This window comes from Myotis yumanensis, unplaced genomic scaffold (assembly GCF_028538775.1).
Source record: "Myotis yumanensis isolate MYYU_CA2020_CCGP unplaced genomic scaffold, mMyoYum1.0.hap1 SCAF_5, whole genome shotgun sequence".
Lineage (NCBI taxonomy): Eukaryota > Metazoa > Chordata > Mammalia > Chiroptera > Vespertilionidae > Myotis > Myotis yumanensis.
Window position 1 is genome coordinate 30458381 of NW_027223756.1, and position 16594 is coordinate 30474974.

Consider the following 16594-nt stretch of genomic DNA (forward strand, 5'->3'; position numbering starts at 1 on the left):
CTTCAACCAGGGAGGAAGAACAGCCAGCGGCGGCCTCCCCAGCCAGGCAGGCTCCTCCGCACTGTGACAGGCTGGGCTGTGGGGGTGGGACACACTCGGAGTCCTGAGTCAGAGGACAGGTTCCGCGTCACTTTCCCTGGGACAAGTCAAGGATGTAGCAGTCAGTCTGTCTGGAGAGGAAGGGGAACTGGAAAGTGAAAAAGAATAGTGCTCATCTCCTTCCCTGCCATCTCTTTTATTTGTAAAGCCTTTTATTTATTTATTTTGTATCCACCATATGTGGCGCATGTTCATTACAGGAAGATTTGTGAGTGTGAGTGCTCCTCCCTCTTCTCTCTCCTCTTACCCTCCCGCTAAAGGTTTCCAGCTCAGAATACAATCCTACTTTCCAGTTTAGAGTTTGGTCTTTGCCAGCCTAGTTTCTGGATCTTTTGTAATGTAGAATCAGAATGGGGGTGAGGGGGTACTGGAGAGAGAGAGAGAATGAGCCTAAGGGGCTGGGAAAGGAAGGACTTGGGCTGAGAGGGTAAATTGATCTATATAATAAAGAACTAGGAAGGGGAAGGGAGAAGGGAAAGAGACCCATTAGAAAGGAAAGGTAGGAGAATTTTATGAAGTACTAGCATTGCTGTGGGGCATTAAATGGATTCCCCAAGTAGAGGTTGAAATAACTTTTATTTTTGGGCTCCAGGATCATAATTCTTTATTTGCAACTTCATGTAGCACTTTAACCATATAGAGACCCAGAATTTATTAGGGTTCCATACAGGAAAGTACAAAATATCATTATTTGAGAAACAAAAGAAAGCAATCAAGTATTTATCCTTTATTTTTTTACAACTATGATTTAGTGTCTATTCTTTATAGACAAATTCTGGCTAATAAATGCAAATAGAATGGTAGAATTACAAAATCACCATTTTGTAACCTCTAATGAGATAATGGATTTAGATAAGGATCAGCAATCATTGGGGATTTCTAAAACCACTGGGTGAAAGATTGAGGGGAACTTTAAAATACCAATAATACTTGAACCCACCCATCAACTTTAACATCACAAAAAGAGAGACCACTTAAGAGAATTGAAAACATATGTTCACATAGAAACCTGTCAGTAATGTTCATAGCAGCAGTATTATTCATAATAACCAAAAATGAAAACAATCCAAATGTGCGTCAACTGATGAATGGGTAAGCAAAATGTGGTATATCCATACAGTGGAATATTATTCAGCAAAAAAAAAAAAAAAAAAAGAAAGACATGATGCATGCTATAATATAGATGAACCTTAAAAACATTATGCTTACCGTAAGTGAATAGTCAGATACAAAAGGCTACATATTCTGTTATTCCACTTATATAAAATGCCCATAATAGGCAAATCCATATCTATAGAGACAGACAGTAGATTACTGATTGCCAGGTGCTGGGAGTAGGGATGGCATGGAGGGTGACTGTTAACAGGTAGGGGGTTTCCTTTGAGGATGATGGAAATGTTCTGAAATCAGTGTCTATAATTGTATAACATTGTACATATAGTCAAAACTATTGAATTATACACTTTAAAATGGAGAATTTTATGTTATATAAATTATACTGCAATTTTAAAAAATCATGTAGGAAATTAGAGATACAACTAAAAATTATGTGCCTCTCGATATGTTATAATAGCAAAAACATCGCATCACTTCAAAAGTAAACCTGAATCTGATCAAGCCCCTAGATGTAACACACAGTTTATAGGAAATTCATGGGGTAGAAGAACATATTACAGGGGAAAAGTGCAATCTGTCAAATTCTGGAAGTGGGGAATTCTTCAGAACAAATAACCTGGCTTTTTCAATTAATAAGTAGCAAGAGGAACCGTTATGAGTGAAAGAAACTTAAAACCTATCAACCAAATGCAAAGTGTGGTCTCTTTTAGGTCCTGATTCAATAAAAAGAACTTAAAAATAATTACAAAGATATATACTGAAGTATTTACAGATGAAATTATATAACATTTGGAATTTGCTTCAAAGCAATCCAGTGTGCAGTGGCAAGGAGGAACGAGTGTGGTATAGACCAGCGGTTGCCAACTGGTGGTTCGTGGACCACTGGTGGTCTGTGAGGTCCGAAACGTTGATGACCGCCTGTATAGATGAAACAAGACTGCTGTGAATTGACAGCTGTCAAACTGCTTGATAGATACAGAGAGGATTATTACACTATTCCCTCCTACTTTTGTGACTGAAAATTTATACAACAAAAAAAATCATTATTCATGAAATCAGATCATATTTAGAAGTTATATCTTATTTGATAGAAAATGGGCTAAGATTGAATAATTGAGTTCAAGGCAATTCATACTTTATTGAAAGTTGAAATTAAAGAGCATGTATAAAACCTGAAGTGACCAGCCCAAATTATTTTATCATTACTACTATTATTGCAATAACTACATTGGAAGTGAATCAGGGGCACCAGGACCCGCCCATAGAGGCAGGGAGCAGTGTGATAATTTAGAAGTGTGTGTGGAACAGAGAACAACTTTCCAACACCTGGAAACATGCTCAAATTAAGTTGTCAGTCTTCCTTATAACATCTCTTGAGTCCTTGTTGCTTCTAAGAAAAGTAGAACCAGCAATGGCTGGGTAGTAATGATGGATAGAGCATCGTCCCTATACACCAATGTTGTGGGTTTCATCCCTGGTCAGGGCATACACAGGAATCAATGAATGCATAAATAAGCGGAACAACAAATCTGTGTCTCTCTGTCTGTCTCTTCCTTCCTCTCTCTCTGAAATCAATTAAAAAAAGAAAAGTAGAACCTTCCAAATCTGGCTCCAATCTGCCTTTCCGGCAGCATTTCCTGCTCCTCCTCTCCTTACTTCCCGGCCACCCCACCCCACCCCACCTTTCATCCCTGAACATTGTTGCCTTTGCACTTGCTGTTTCCTCTGCCTGCAAATCCTCCCGTGAACTCCCAATCTTCCTTCTACAACCTGTTTCTCTCTTTCCTCCTCTTTGACAGAATTAGTCATTCCCTGTTCCATATACACCTCTAAATCATCACACTGTAAGGTAATTATTTATTTCTAAATCTACCACCACCACCACCTCCCAATTCTCCGCTGCCCCAGACTCTATCTAGTTTATCTTTACATGCTCAGGGCCTGATATAAAGTCAGCATTTGACACACAACTGAGCGACGGAAGGAGCAGCGTAGACTTTGGATGGTCCAGTGCTGGGTATGGTCCCAAGAAAGTTATCCAGATTTGGGGTCTTCCTTCCAAGAGCCCTCTCAACCCAGGCAAACAGTCCAATCCAAGAAAACCAACAAGACCACCTGGTCAACACCAGCTCAGTAATAAGCAGAGAAATTTAGGAGAAAGGCTTTGAGCCTTGTAGCGCCGGCGCGCGCACACACACACACACACGTGTGTGTGTGTGTGTGTGTGTGTGTGTGTGTGTGTGTGTAATGGGGATAGAGACAGCATTCTGAGATAAGGGCAAGATCTCATGAATTCTCGAAGAAGTAGTTGAGGGAGCTTGATGATCTAATAAAATAACTACCCTTTCTGACTTAAAAAACACACAAATGTACAGCCCCCAGATTTAGAAGCCAGCAGCAGCTCGCTGGTTCTTCTATCCTGCCCCAACAGACCACCCACCAAGGGCAATACTAACAGCCAAATGTGTCCACTCAGCAAAGAACCTAGGGCCCCGAGTTCCTAAAAAATCTCTCCCTTCTTTACTTTTAGCACTTTTCTTTTATGCCTTATGGCTGAAGGGGCAGGTATCTGCAGGGGAGAGAATATTCCATCAGAGTCTTCATAAAGACCCTTACATCAACAACAACAACAACAACAAAAATAAATAAAAAGAAAAGAAAAAATAAAATAAAAAAATGACCCCTACATCACACAGATTCTGGAAAATAATTATTGAGACACCAGGAGCCTGTGTACACAGAGGGTGGTCACAAGGCAGCAAGAGGGCAGCCAAGCAGAAAGCCCTCAGAGGAAAATAAAACTGTCGGCTGGCTCCTTGATCTTGCACTTCTAGCCTCCAGCATCGTGAGAAATAAATTTCTGTTGTTTAAGTCACCTCCCTACCCCCCAAAAAGAGAAGAATTATTTGCTTGCCTAGCCTTATTTTTTTCTTTCATAAATAGAATCATTTTCTTCTGATAATAAAAAATACCTGCTTATTTGAAAATACAGTAAAGTATAAAATATGAAATAAAAATTTCCTATAATCCCACCAGAAGTAACAACTATTAACATTTGATGTATATGTAAGCACCTTAGTATGTATTTTATAAAATTGGAGTCATGCCATATAGAAGGTTTTATATATTACTTTATCACTTAGTGTTATATTGTAGGCATTTTTTCAGGTCAATAATTATTTTAAAACATGATTTATAGTAATGGCTGCATAGTAGTCCATTATATAACAATTGATATCAGCCATGGGACATTCATGTTGTTGCCAACTTTTCTCCATTACAAATAATACTGTAATTAACAGCAGTCTTGGAAGAATTGCTAGGTCTGAGGGCATGAACTCTAATAAGGCTTTGGGTGCATGCTCTTGAATGGCCCTCAGGAAAGCATGTGATGGGTTATTCTCCCTCCATCAGTGTATGAGTTTTGTGTGTCAAAGGTAAGTTGTAAAAATGGTGAGGTGTTTCTACGTTCAGAAAAAAGTAATGTTCTTCTTTTCAAGAAAAAGAAGAAAATAAGCATTATTTTCCCCATTAAACTGATGGGGAACCTGAAGGCCATGGATTAACAACTTAAAGATTTGCTTTATGAATGAAGCCTGACAGTTGGGCCTGAAGAGACTGAAAAAAATCTTTCTGGATAGAGCCAAGATGGTCTGAGAAGAAAATTCTAAGGACCTTGGTAGTTTCATTAGTCCAAAATGAAATCTGGCTCTGAAGAGAATGAACAATGATTCTGAGAAGATGATTTGGGGGAGTTAACACAAATCTGAGGGGGCAAAATTGGTTCTGAGGCTGCTGTAATGGGATCAGAAGCAGTCACTGAGAGAGAGAGAGAGAGAGAGAGAGAGAGAGAGAGAGAGAAACATCCATGTGAGAGACATCAATTGGTTGCCTCCTTGCCTCCCACATGTGCCCTGACCGGGGCTGGGGATTGAACCTGCAACCGAGGTACTTGCCCTTGACTGGGAATCTAACTTGTGACCCTTTGGACCATGGGCCAATGATCTAATCACTGAGTCAAACCAGCCAGGGCTCATTGGTAATTCTTTTTTTTTTTTTTTTTTAATATATTTTTATTTATTTCAAAGAGGAAGGGAAAGGGAGAGCGAGATAGAAACATCAATGATGAGAGAGAATCATTGATCAGCTGCCTCCTAAATACCCCCTACTGAGGATAGAGCCTGAAACCCGGGCATGTGACTTGACAAGAATCAAACCTGGGACCCTTCAGTCTGCAGGCTAACACTCTATCCACTGAGCCAAACCGGCTAGGGCAGGTTGGTTCTTGTATGTGCCCTGACCAGGAATCAAATCACAACCTTGGTGTATTGGGACAACACGAACCAGCTGAGCTACCTGGCCAGGGCGGACCTGAGAATTTAAATGGGTGGTTCTGAGAGGACAGTTGGAGTGGACCTTTGGTGTTGAGGTGACTGAAAACTAGTTCTGATTAGAAGCCAGGTTTTGTGGAAAAGCAACTTCTGTGTTTGTCTGGGAGCTGAAGATACACTCTAGCCTCGTGGGCAGCCTGATGTACCTGGGCCATGGGGATGGGAGAAGACACTTCAGAATAAATTCATTTCTACCCATTTACCTCCCCGGATTTGTTTTCCTTTTTTAATCCTTGCCTGAAGATGTTTTTTCCATTGATTTTCAGATGAAATGGAAGAGAGGAAGGAGGGAGAGGGGGGAAGAGAGAAACACATCAATTGGTTGTCTCCTGCATGTACCCTAACCAACCAGGGCTGGGGATCGAACTTGCAACCCTTGCCGGGAGTCAAACCCACAACCATTCGGACCTCGGGCTGACGCTCTAACCACTGAGAAATCCAGCCAGGGTTCTCCTCAGATTTCTTTCTTTTTTAAAAAAATATATATTCTTATTGATTTCAGAGAGGAAGGGAAAGGGAGAGATAGAAACATCAATGATGAGAATTATTGATCAGCTGCTTCCTGCACGCCCCTTACTGGGGATTGAGCCCGCAACCTGGGCATGTGACCTTGACTGGAATCAAACCCAACACTCTATCCACTGAGCCAAACCAGCTAGGGCTCTCCCCCGATTTCTTAAATCCCCTTCCTCAAAATGAGTCCCGATGAGAATATTAGGAAGGCCTTCTCCCCACTACTCCAGGGCCTGCTCTTTGGCCTCCAGTTTGCAAATCAGCACCATAATTTTAGAGGGCTGTGTCCCCCAAGCAGATACATACAGCAAAATGCATCCATTTTAAGTGTACTATTCAATGACTTTTAGTAGATTTACAACTTTGTTCAAGCATCACAATCCTTTTTTAGAACATTTGCATCATCCCCCAAATAACAAGCTCATTCTCAGTCAAAACCTACTCTCACCCCAAGCCCCTGGCAACTACTAATCTGCTCTCTGTCTCTATGGATTTGCCTTTTCTGGCCATTTCATAGAAGTGCAATCATACAATATGCACCTAACGTCTTTATCATAACATTTTTGAGGTTTACCCATGTTGTAGCGCACACCTGCATTTTGTTCCTTTTTATTCCTAAATGGTATTTGTTTGGGTGTACCACCTCTTGTTTATCCGTTCACCAGTAAAATAGACATTGCATTGTTTTCACTTTTTTACTATTGTGAATGCTGCTGCTATGAACATTCGCATCATATACTTATATGAACACATTTTCATTTCTCTTGGGTGGATACCCAGGAGTGTGAATTGCTTGGTCACATGATCAGTGTATGTTTCATTTTATAAAAAATAGCTAAACCATTTTCCAAAGTGGTTGCTCCTTTTTACATGCCCAGCAGCAACATATGAGAGTTCCAATTTTTCCACATCCTCACCAAAGCTTGTTATTATCTGTCGGGAAAAGCTAATTATTAAGGATCATTTCCTAAAATAAGTGAAGCCACCCTCCCTCTGTCCCAGCCTTAACACATACCTGGGCAGGCAGCAAGGGCCAGTTCATCGGAGTTGGGAACACAGACCAAGACCAGTCCTCTGGCCTCAGCTGCCCTTTCACTCAGGCTGCTCCACAGTCCCGGGCTCCTGGGGTCCAAAGAGAAGAAAGAGAAATTGTGATTAAAACACTATTTCAGGCCGAAACCGGTTTGGCTCAGTGGATAGAGCGTCGGCTTGCGGACTGAAAGGTCCCAGGTTCGATTCCGGTCAAGGGCATGTACCTGGGTTGCGGGCACATCCCCAGTGGGAGATGTGCAGGAGGCAGCTGATCGATGTTTCTCTCTCATCGATGTTTCTAACTCTCTATCTCTCTCCCTTCCTCTCTGTAAAAAATCAATAAAATATTTTAAAAAAACAAAAACAAAAACAAAAAAAACACTATTTCAGAACCCGGAGGTGGGTAGGATATAGGGTTTGTGACAACTGTCAGGTGAGTAGGGCCTGTGTTCCAGAAACACCACCCTCAGAAGATAGTCATAGAAGGCAAAGTGTACAGATAACCTCTTAGGACTGGTCTCCCCAGGGTAACTTCCCTCGTCATCTGATCTTAGCCCCTTCCTCCTTTTGAGGTAGGAGTGCCTCATCAATATGTAGCCTACCCTCTCTCAGGTGCCTTTCTCTTTAGAAAAGTATCACCAAGGACTTACACACCTTTGCCAAGCTGAATAAATAATGACAGCATATCTTACTTAGTCCCAGACATCTCATTACAGGGAAGGAATAAACAAACGGGAAGGAGTTTGAAGTAGAGCAATAAAAATGATGAAGGGGCTGGTTCTGTTTATAGGAGGAAAGATTAAATGAAGCAAACCCTTAGGAGGCTGGGCCCTGACTGAGTGTGTGTGTGGGGGGGGGGGGGGGGGCGGGGCGGCGTGGAGATGGGTGATTATTGCTTTGAGTAAGAGCAAGGCGAGGAAATGGAGATGTTCTGGGATAAAAGAGCCGGAATGGGAGGCTCTGGAGTAAATGGGGACACATCACACCAAGACTTGTACTCAAGTGTGCACAGCGGCTCCAAAGGGAACCCACCCAATATGCATCCACAGGTGAAAGAATAAGCAAACTGTACGATAGCCATCCAGGGGAATACTACTCAGCAATAAAAAAGGAGTGAACTCGCCCTAGCTGGTTTGGCTCAGTGGATAGAGCATCAGCCTGCGGACTCAAGGGTCCCGGGTTCAATTCCGGTCAAGGGCACGTACCTTGGTTGCGGGCACATCCCCAGTGGGGAGTGTGCAGGAGGCAGCTGATCGATGTTTCTCTCTCATCGATGTTTCTAACTCTCTATCCCTCTCCCTTCCTCTCTGTAAAAAATTAATAAAATATATATTTTTTAAAAAAAGGAGTGAACTATTTATTCACACAACAACATGGATGAATCAAAATGATGCTAAGTGAAAGAACCCAGACCGAAATGAATGTATACTGAATTACTCCATTTATATGAAACTCTCCAACAGGCAAACTAATCTATACGGCAACAGGAAGCAGGTAAGTGGTTGCCTGGGGACAGGGGTGGAAGGAGGAGAGATTACCAAGTGACAGGAGGAAAGTGTTTGAGGTGGTCGATAGGTTCATTATCTTAATTGTGGCGATGGTTTCCCCTGTGCACTGACACATCAAGACCCCTAAACTGGACAGTTTATATGTACAGTTTACTGTATGTCAATTGTACTCCAACAAAGTTTTTAAAATAATAATAATAAAACAACCTAAGCACCGAGGAGAATGGGCTTGTCGGAGAGAGCTCTCTGAAAGGGGAGACGAGATAGTTTTCACCTGGATCTGAGGAGCTGCACCAACTTGACCTAAGAGAACTTCTCAAGTCAGCTTTGCCTCAAAAAAGGCTCTCCTAGATTCTACCAATAGGAAAAAGGGAGATGGGAAGAAAAATCACAGAAGTGGAGGGCTAGATTTGCTATTTGGGTGCAAAAGTCTTATTAGCACCAACAGGTTTATGGGTAAAATGTCATTTTATTTGTTCAACACCTGATCCTTTTAGACTGGCCTCATTTTCTCTAGGACACTGGGATCTCACTCTGGCCAATCTTTCCCTCTCAGATGGTCCTACGTCTGGCTGAACCGGGGAAAACAGCAGGGATGGGGAGAGAGGGTGATGCTGCAGGAACACCTCTGAGCCTGTGGTACCCATTCCTGACTCCATTTCTGACTGGGGGGGGGGGGGGGGGGGAGCTCAGAGTGAGGGGAGATAGACAGCCCTGCCTGACAACCAGGCTAAGCTCGCTGTCCTGAGTGCTTAGAATCTTTGAAAATGAATGAGGCTGAACATTCCGGAAATTCAAGAGAAAAGAGTCTCTCTCAGGTCCTGGGAGGAAGGGTGAAGAGTCCTTAGGACCTGGTTCTTTCTTTTTCTTCAGAATCTAAACCCGTCCTTTGCTGGAGGAGTACCCCACCCTCTCGCCTCTATCACCTTTCTCCTCTCTATCCTTCTCCACATTCCTGAAGCCCTTGACAATGTCGCCAGGTATCTATCAGTTGCTCAACATTATCTGGGTCCCTCCCCTAACGTTAGCCTTTATGATGATAGCTTCTATCAGCACTGTCCTATGCCCTTGGTTTCAGATTTCCCTCACAGGAGCAGGAGTTAAAATGGACACTTTCCTTTTATTTTATACTATAGGACTATACAATGGGGCAATTTTGGAGTCTTGGCCTGTTTTAACCATGCCAAGGAATTTGAGTTTGGACTGTCAGAGCCCAAAGATACCCTGCTGACAGGACTTACAAAAAGTAGCTAGCAGCCTTGGCAGAATTGCTCACCACGCCATCTGCATCAGAATCGCCTGGGGTGCTTGCTACGGAGGCTAGTTCCAGGACCCCATCTCAGACCTCAAGAATCAGATAATCTGGGAATCTGGTTCTGATGCACTGTAATAGCACAGGAGACCCTCTGCTTTAAAGGTACAGATTCTCTTTGCTCTTTCTCTCATACTTTATTCTTGCCGTGTTTTGTTTCTTGGGAGTATGTGGGAGAAATTCTTAAGAATCTGTAACAGGCATAGACTTGTGTTCCTGGGCTTAGAGTGAGATGGGGAGAGGTGGGTGGGGCTGGGAAGAGGTGCGCCAATGCAAATATTGTCCCATCACTACCTGGCAATTTTGCCTGGAGGCACACAAGGATATGCCCTTTGCTAGAGAACATGGCTTGGTTCCCCCGCTCCAGGCTGAGGAGTCTGGTATCATGGGAAAAGGCAGAGATCAACGGTGTTGTTCGGGAAGGCTGGAATGGAAGAAAAAGAATTGGGCCAATTCCAGGGGATTACTGGAATTCCCCTGGGCCCAGGAAAAGGTGTCCATGGGTAACCTGGGAGAGACCCACAGAGAGAAGAAGAGTGGAGGCAGGTGAGACTTTGACTTCATTCAAGGACTGAGAACAATACCAGGTAGGGAGGGTAATTATTCATTATCCTTAATTTGGGGGGGGGGGGTCAGAAATTGGGAGGGGGGACCCAAGGCTTGGGAATTCAAGGACACCAAATCTATTGCACCCATCTGACCAATAAATGGTGGTGTCTGATCAATTCACAGAAGATTTAGGATTGGAGGTAATACTTCCATTCAGTGATCCATCCATCACTTTCCCCGCCAAAAACTCAACCAACACCCTTCCTACCTCACACACAAAGCAAGTCATTCGGGTTGACTCCTTTTTATCCTTCCCAACTCAATTTTTCCACCTTTCCTAAGCCCCGGGGTGGGTTGGGTGTCCTTCTCTGTGCTCCCATAGAGGCCCATGATTGCCCATATTATATAACAAAACACCATGTTGTAATATTTGGCTAACCTTTCTGTTTCCCCAACTGACAATCTGCATGGTTGTTGTGGCCAGCTCAAGGCCTCTCAGAATATAAGATGCTCACGAGCCCACAAGGATTGCTATAGTCACAAATGTGGAACCTCATGGGCTGGGACCCAGAGGAACCTAGCATCTTAGGTCTCCTACAAAACAGTACAGACTTGGTCTGGATGGGAACCTTAAACACCAGGCCAGCCTCCTGCCCACTCTGTCTCATGCCCCCGGAAGCTGCCAAGGATGGCAGCTCCAGCTGGCAAGTAATGAAATTTCTTCCTGGAAGGATTCTTGGCTTGAGAACTGGCCCTCGCCTCTTCTAAGTTTCCTCAACACCCTCAGGTTCCTGGGGACATGGGGGATGGGAGGGAGAGCCTGAGTCAGCTCCAGCGTTTACTATTTCCCAGAACCCTGTGACCACCTCTTAACTCCTGCCAAGTGCATATGGGCAAGAATTCCCAAGGACATAGATTTTCCCAACCCTTGGTAGAGATGGGGGGCAGGGCTGGCTGAACATTTGGAGCCAGGAGAATAGTTCTGCCTCTGACCACATGTGTTCCACCCTACCTCTGCCTTTCTTTAGCTTTAACTAACCAAGATAAAGCTGAAGCCCACCAGATTGAGAAGGAACAGGCCCAGCATCAACAAGACAAGACCCTGCCCTGCCGTGTGGTTCAGTGGTTGAGTATTGATCTATGAACCAGGAGGTCGTTTGATTCCTAGTTAGGGCACATGCCCTAGTTGCCGGCTTATCCCCAGTAGGGGGGTGTATAGGAGGCAACCGAATGGTTCTCTCACATCATTGATGTTTCTCTCTCTCTCTCCCTCTGCCTTCCTCTGAAAACAATTAAAAAATAAATTTAAAAATATGTACTTAAGAGAAAAAACAAAGAGAAGACCCACACCTAGTCCTCATAAGGAATTCATTCCAGCCCTGGCCGGTGTGGCTCAATTGGTTGGAGCACTGTCCTGTGCCCTAGGTCACGGGGTCGATTCCTGGTCAGGGCACATACCTAGGTTGTGCGTTTGGTCCTATCAGGGCACATACGGGAGGCAACCAATCGCTGTATCTCTCTCATATTGACGTCTCTCTCTCTCTCTTTCTCTTTCTCAAATCAACTTAAAAAAAAGAATTTACTCCATTGACACACAGTGGGTACCATAACTCTGGTGGGAATATCCTCAAAACCTTTAACAGGGAGGATGACTGCAGAGCCCACCCCCAACCCAGGAAAGATACGTGCAACCATAGCTATTTTATTTTCCTTTTAATTTTTCTGAAGGATATACACCACATATCCCATGAGCAATAAAGCGCATTCAATGTGTTTATAAGCCAAACAGTCACTTTGTTTAAGCAAACACAAGTACATTGTAAAAATAAAACCACAAAATAATGAACTGCATGTTCATAACATACAAAAATCGCTGCCTACTCAGTAGGTAACTACAACATTCCAACTCCTGAATATATTTATAAATTTACATTTTCAGTTAAAAAAATAGACTTTTGAGAGTTCAGATTTTTAGATTTTTTTTCTTACATTCTGGAGAACCGAAGCTCAGCTCAGCCCTCTTCCTTATTTTGCTTCCAAAGCTTCCCCCGAATCATCACTCCCTGCCCCCCTTAAGGCTAGAGGTGAGCACATCCCTTAAACTGGCACATGTCAAGCTGTCAGCAAGGCGCATCACACAAAAGGCACCAAGACGTGAAACTTTTTAAACCAAAAGGACGAAGAAAACCACTTTCAAAAAAAAGAAGAAAAACCAAACCATATTTTGCCACATGTGAGAGAGTACAGTCGGGCAATATTTACAAAAGGTTAACGGAACATCACTCTGACACATGCTCTGATTAATACCAAGGACTGCTGTTTCAAAAAAAAGCTTCGAACTTAATCATCACAGCATCATCACAAAATAAAGGATCACCATTGGTTTGCTTGGTTTTTCTTTTTTTTCCCCCCCAAAGTGAGGCCCTAACTCCAAATAATACAATAGAATATGCAAATTATCTTCACATCAAGAGTACCCCAAGGAAAACAAAATCCATAGCAGACACTGTACAAGGGTACAGGGCTGGGCTCTGAGGGGCCCAAACCCCATTTTGCCAACTTGATTTTCTAGCATCGAAGGGACAAGGGATCAGGCATATGGTGGAGATGATACTGAAATGATATATCCAAAATCCATGCAAATCAAGTTCTTGGATGGAGGTGAAGAACTTGGACATGGCTGTTTCAGGCAGCTGAAGTCAAAGGGAGTAGATGAGCAGAGGGGAGAGGGCAGAAAGGATTGTTGGCCAACAGAATTTCCACGCTGACCCCAGGGGTCAAGTAGAGGGGGAGGATTGGCTCTGAGAACCTCCATCTGACCTAAGAGGAAACCCTCCTATGGCCAGCTCCTCCTCCTCCTCCTGTCCTTTAAATCTCTTGTGTCTCTTTTCCTCCCTTTTCCCTTTTTTCCTCTTCTCCTTTAGCAAATTTCAATTGTCCTGGGAGAAAAGGTTGTTGTCATGTCCGAAAGCCCTGTGGAGGCGCTGAAGGAGTTGGTGACAGCTGAGGAAGGGAAGCTGCTGATTTGGGCCGGGAAAGCAGGGGGGACGGAGGAGTATGTAGTGGCCACCGAGGGCGAGGGGAAACCACTGTGCACAGGGGAAGGGTAGGTCGAAGACCCAGGAGAGGAGTAGGTGGTGGGCACAGGTGATGGGTATGAGGTGGTGGCTGGGGATGGATAAGAGGTAGTGACCGGGGAGGTGTAGGAGGTAGCCACCGGTGATGAGTAGGACGAGAGGGAGGGGGTGGTAGAGGAGGCCACACCTTTGTCTGCTTTTTTGTCCTTCTGCCGCAAGTGGATCTTGGTATGCCTCTTGCGTTCATCGCTCCTAGCAAACTTTCTCCCACAGATGTCACAGGCAAAGGGCTTCTCGCCTGTGTGGGTGCGGATGTGTGTGGTGAGGTGGTCACTGCGGCTAAAGTTGCGCATGCAGATGCGACACTGGAAGGGCTTCTGGCCAGTGTGGATGCGAATGTGGCGGGTGAGCTCATCCGAACGAGAGAAGCGGCGGTCACAGGACTCCACTGGACAGGCATAGGGGCGTTCGTGGGGGGGTGTCTTGCTGGGTCGGTTGGGGTACTTGCGCATGCGGCTGGGTTTGATGAGCTGGGACTGGTAAGTGGTGTTGAGGGCCTTTAGGTCCTGAGAGCCCGACTGTGTGGCAAAGGCCTTGATGGTAGAGAGGGGAGTGAGCGAAGGCTGCTGAGTACGGCTCTCCAGGCCCTGGAAGGGCTTCTGGTCTGGGGTGCCCAGGCCCAGGTCCCCCTGCTGCTGTGGAAACAGATAGTCTGGAATCATAGGGACCTGGAAGCTACCCTTGGCAGCAGGGTAGGCAGGAGGCGGGTACTGGAGAGCGGTGCCCGCTGAGCCTGGAAAGGCCTGGCTTTGTGGCTCAGGGAAGATGTCAGTGTTAGGTGTGGGGAAGGTGGGTGCCGCTGAGTAAATGGGGCTGCTGTCATTGGACGGCACCGCGCAGCTCAGGGGTGGGCTCTGGGAAGCCGAGGAGGAGGAAGAGGCTGCTGGAGATGGTGCTGAGGATGAGGTGGCCGGTGGGTTGGTCATGCTCACGAGGCCACTAACCAGGCTGAAGAGGGGCTCAGGCCACAAGGTGCTGCCACTGTTGGGTGCAGGCTCCAGAGAGAAGCGGCCAGTGTAGGTGATGGGAGGCAGCCGGGTGGTTTGGCTGGAATAACTTGTCTCCACCAGAACCTTCTCGTTATTCAGAGAAATGTCAGGAAACGACTCTGGCAGGAGAAAGAGAGAAAGGAGGCTCGGTTACTGGAGAGCAATCACTGGAGGACGAGGAGGAGCGGGGCTGTCAGGCAAGAGGTCGGGCCGGCTACCATTGACGGCCGAGCTGGTTAATAATTGATAGCAGCAGACTGCAATGTTCCTGGACCCGCTCCAGCGGCAGAACCCAATTCAACAACAGCTGACGCAAATACGGAGAATCCCCCTCCACTGCAGCTCCCAGCGCTCCGCAGCGGCGGCGGCGGCGCGGCCCAGGGATTCCCGCCAGCACCCGCTCAGCCACAGCCAGTGCGCATCCCCTACCCCGGGGAGCCGGGACACCCCTGGCCTCGGATCACAGCCCTTCCTTGGGGACGGGCGGCAGGCAAGGCAAGCTTTTCGGGAGGGGGAGAGGGCCTCGCCGTCCTGCTTATCAAAACAAGCCCTCCCCCACCGTCACCCACCCACGCAGCCCTAGAGCTCTCCATCCAAAACAAAAGCTCGCTCCTCCGCGCACCGCTGGGGATGAGGAGGGTGGGGGTGGGGGATGTCCCCAGGCATCCCTCTAACACCTGACTCTGGGACGCAAGGAATAGAAGGGAAACCCCACTTGCATCCCTGAGGTCCTACAAAGGCTGCGGGGAAGAACGGGACGCGGGGATGGTGGCAAAGGGGCGAATCCTCGGCGTAGGCCACCGCTTACCTGAGGTCAGGTGCTCGTAGGGCTGCTCGCCCGCCTCTCCTTGAGGGTTGAAAGCGCTGCCGCTGCTGCTGTTGCTGCTGCCCCCTCCACTTCCACCGCCCCCGCTGCTGCTGCTGCTGTTGCCGCTGCCCTCGGGCGCCCCGGCGGCACCGAGGAACTGGGGAGCCCCGTTGCTCAGCATCATCATCTCCTCCAGCTTTGGGTAGTTGTCCATGGTGGGCGAGTGAGGGAAGGAGCCGAACGGGTCAGAGATCTGCAGCGGGGACATCAGCTGCATCTCGGCCTTGGCTGCGGCCATCCCAGACGGGCGGGCTGGAGAGCGGTGGTTGGGGCGGAGGGGGGCAGCCCGGGGCTGGAGATGCGGGGGACACACGCTCGGGAACCTGGCCGGGTCACATGCGGGGCTCGGGGCACACTGGGGAGAGCGCAGGTGGGGTCCCCAGGCTGGCCCTCGCCGCCGGCCGGTGTGGGCGCGGCGTGGCTGCCGAGGCCGGGCCGAGGCCGGGCCGCGGCCGGTGCTGGGCGGCGGAAGCTGGCGGCGGCGGTAGCTGGCGGCGGCGGCGGCTCCCCAAGTTCTGCGCGCTGGGATCTCTCGCGACTCCCCGGATCCGCCTCTATTTGAAGGGTCTGGAACCGCACGGGCCCGCCTCCGTCGTGACGTACATGGCCATATAAGGGAAGCAGGAAGCCCTAATATGGAAAGGCGGCCGGGAGGACCCGGAGTGACGTGAAGCCCCCGGTCCCAGACCGGCGGGCACTGCCATCCCGCACCCCGGAGCCCTTCGCCGCCTCCCGCAGCCCCGGAGCCCAAACCTCGCGGAAGCCGAAGGCCGAAGCCGCAGCTGGGCGCTCCCGGATCCCAGCGGCCCCGGGATCCCGACGTTGCCCCCGCCCCTTCCCTCCGCCTCCCCCGCCCCTTCCCTCCGCCTTCTCTCCGCCCCCTCGGAGCCGGAAGCGGCCGGGCCATATCGAGCAGCTCCAAATAAGGCGCTGACCAAATAAGGGCTGTTCCGGCGGGGATCCTTCCTGCTCCTTATATGGCGTTTCCGGGCCTCCGCCGGCTGCGCCCGGGCTCCCCCTCCTCCCTGGTGACCAGCCGGGAGCCCGGACGCGTGCGAGAGCGGGGGACGCCCGGGCGCG

At 47.4% G+C, this 16594-nt stretch overlaps 1 protein-coding gene across 1 annotated transcript; it reads right to left on the reverse strand.

Annotated features, from left to right (window-relative positions):
- Positions 1 to 12216: 12216 nt before the first annotated feature.
- EGR1 (early growth response 1) lies at positions 12217 to 16026 on the reverse strand. The gene is made up of 2 exons (XM_070414898.1): positions 15455 to 16026; positions 12217 to 14765 (listed from the first exon to the last, which is right to left on the reverse strand). The coding sequence occupies exons 1-2, from the start codon at positions 15750 to 15752 to the stop codon at positions 13441 to 13443; spliced, it is 1623 nt and encodes a 540-aa protein (XP_070270999.1). The 5' UTR covers positions 15753 to 16026; the 3' UTR covers positions 12217 to 13440.
- Positions 16027 to 16594: the final 568 nt, after the last annotated feature.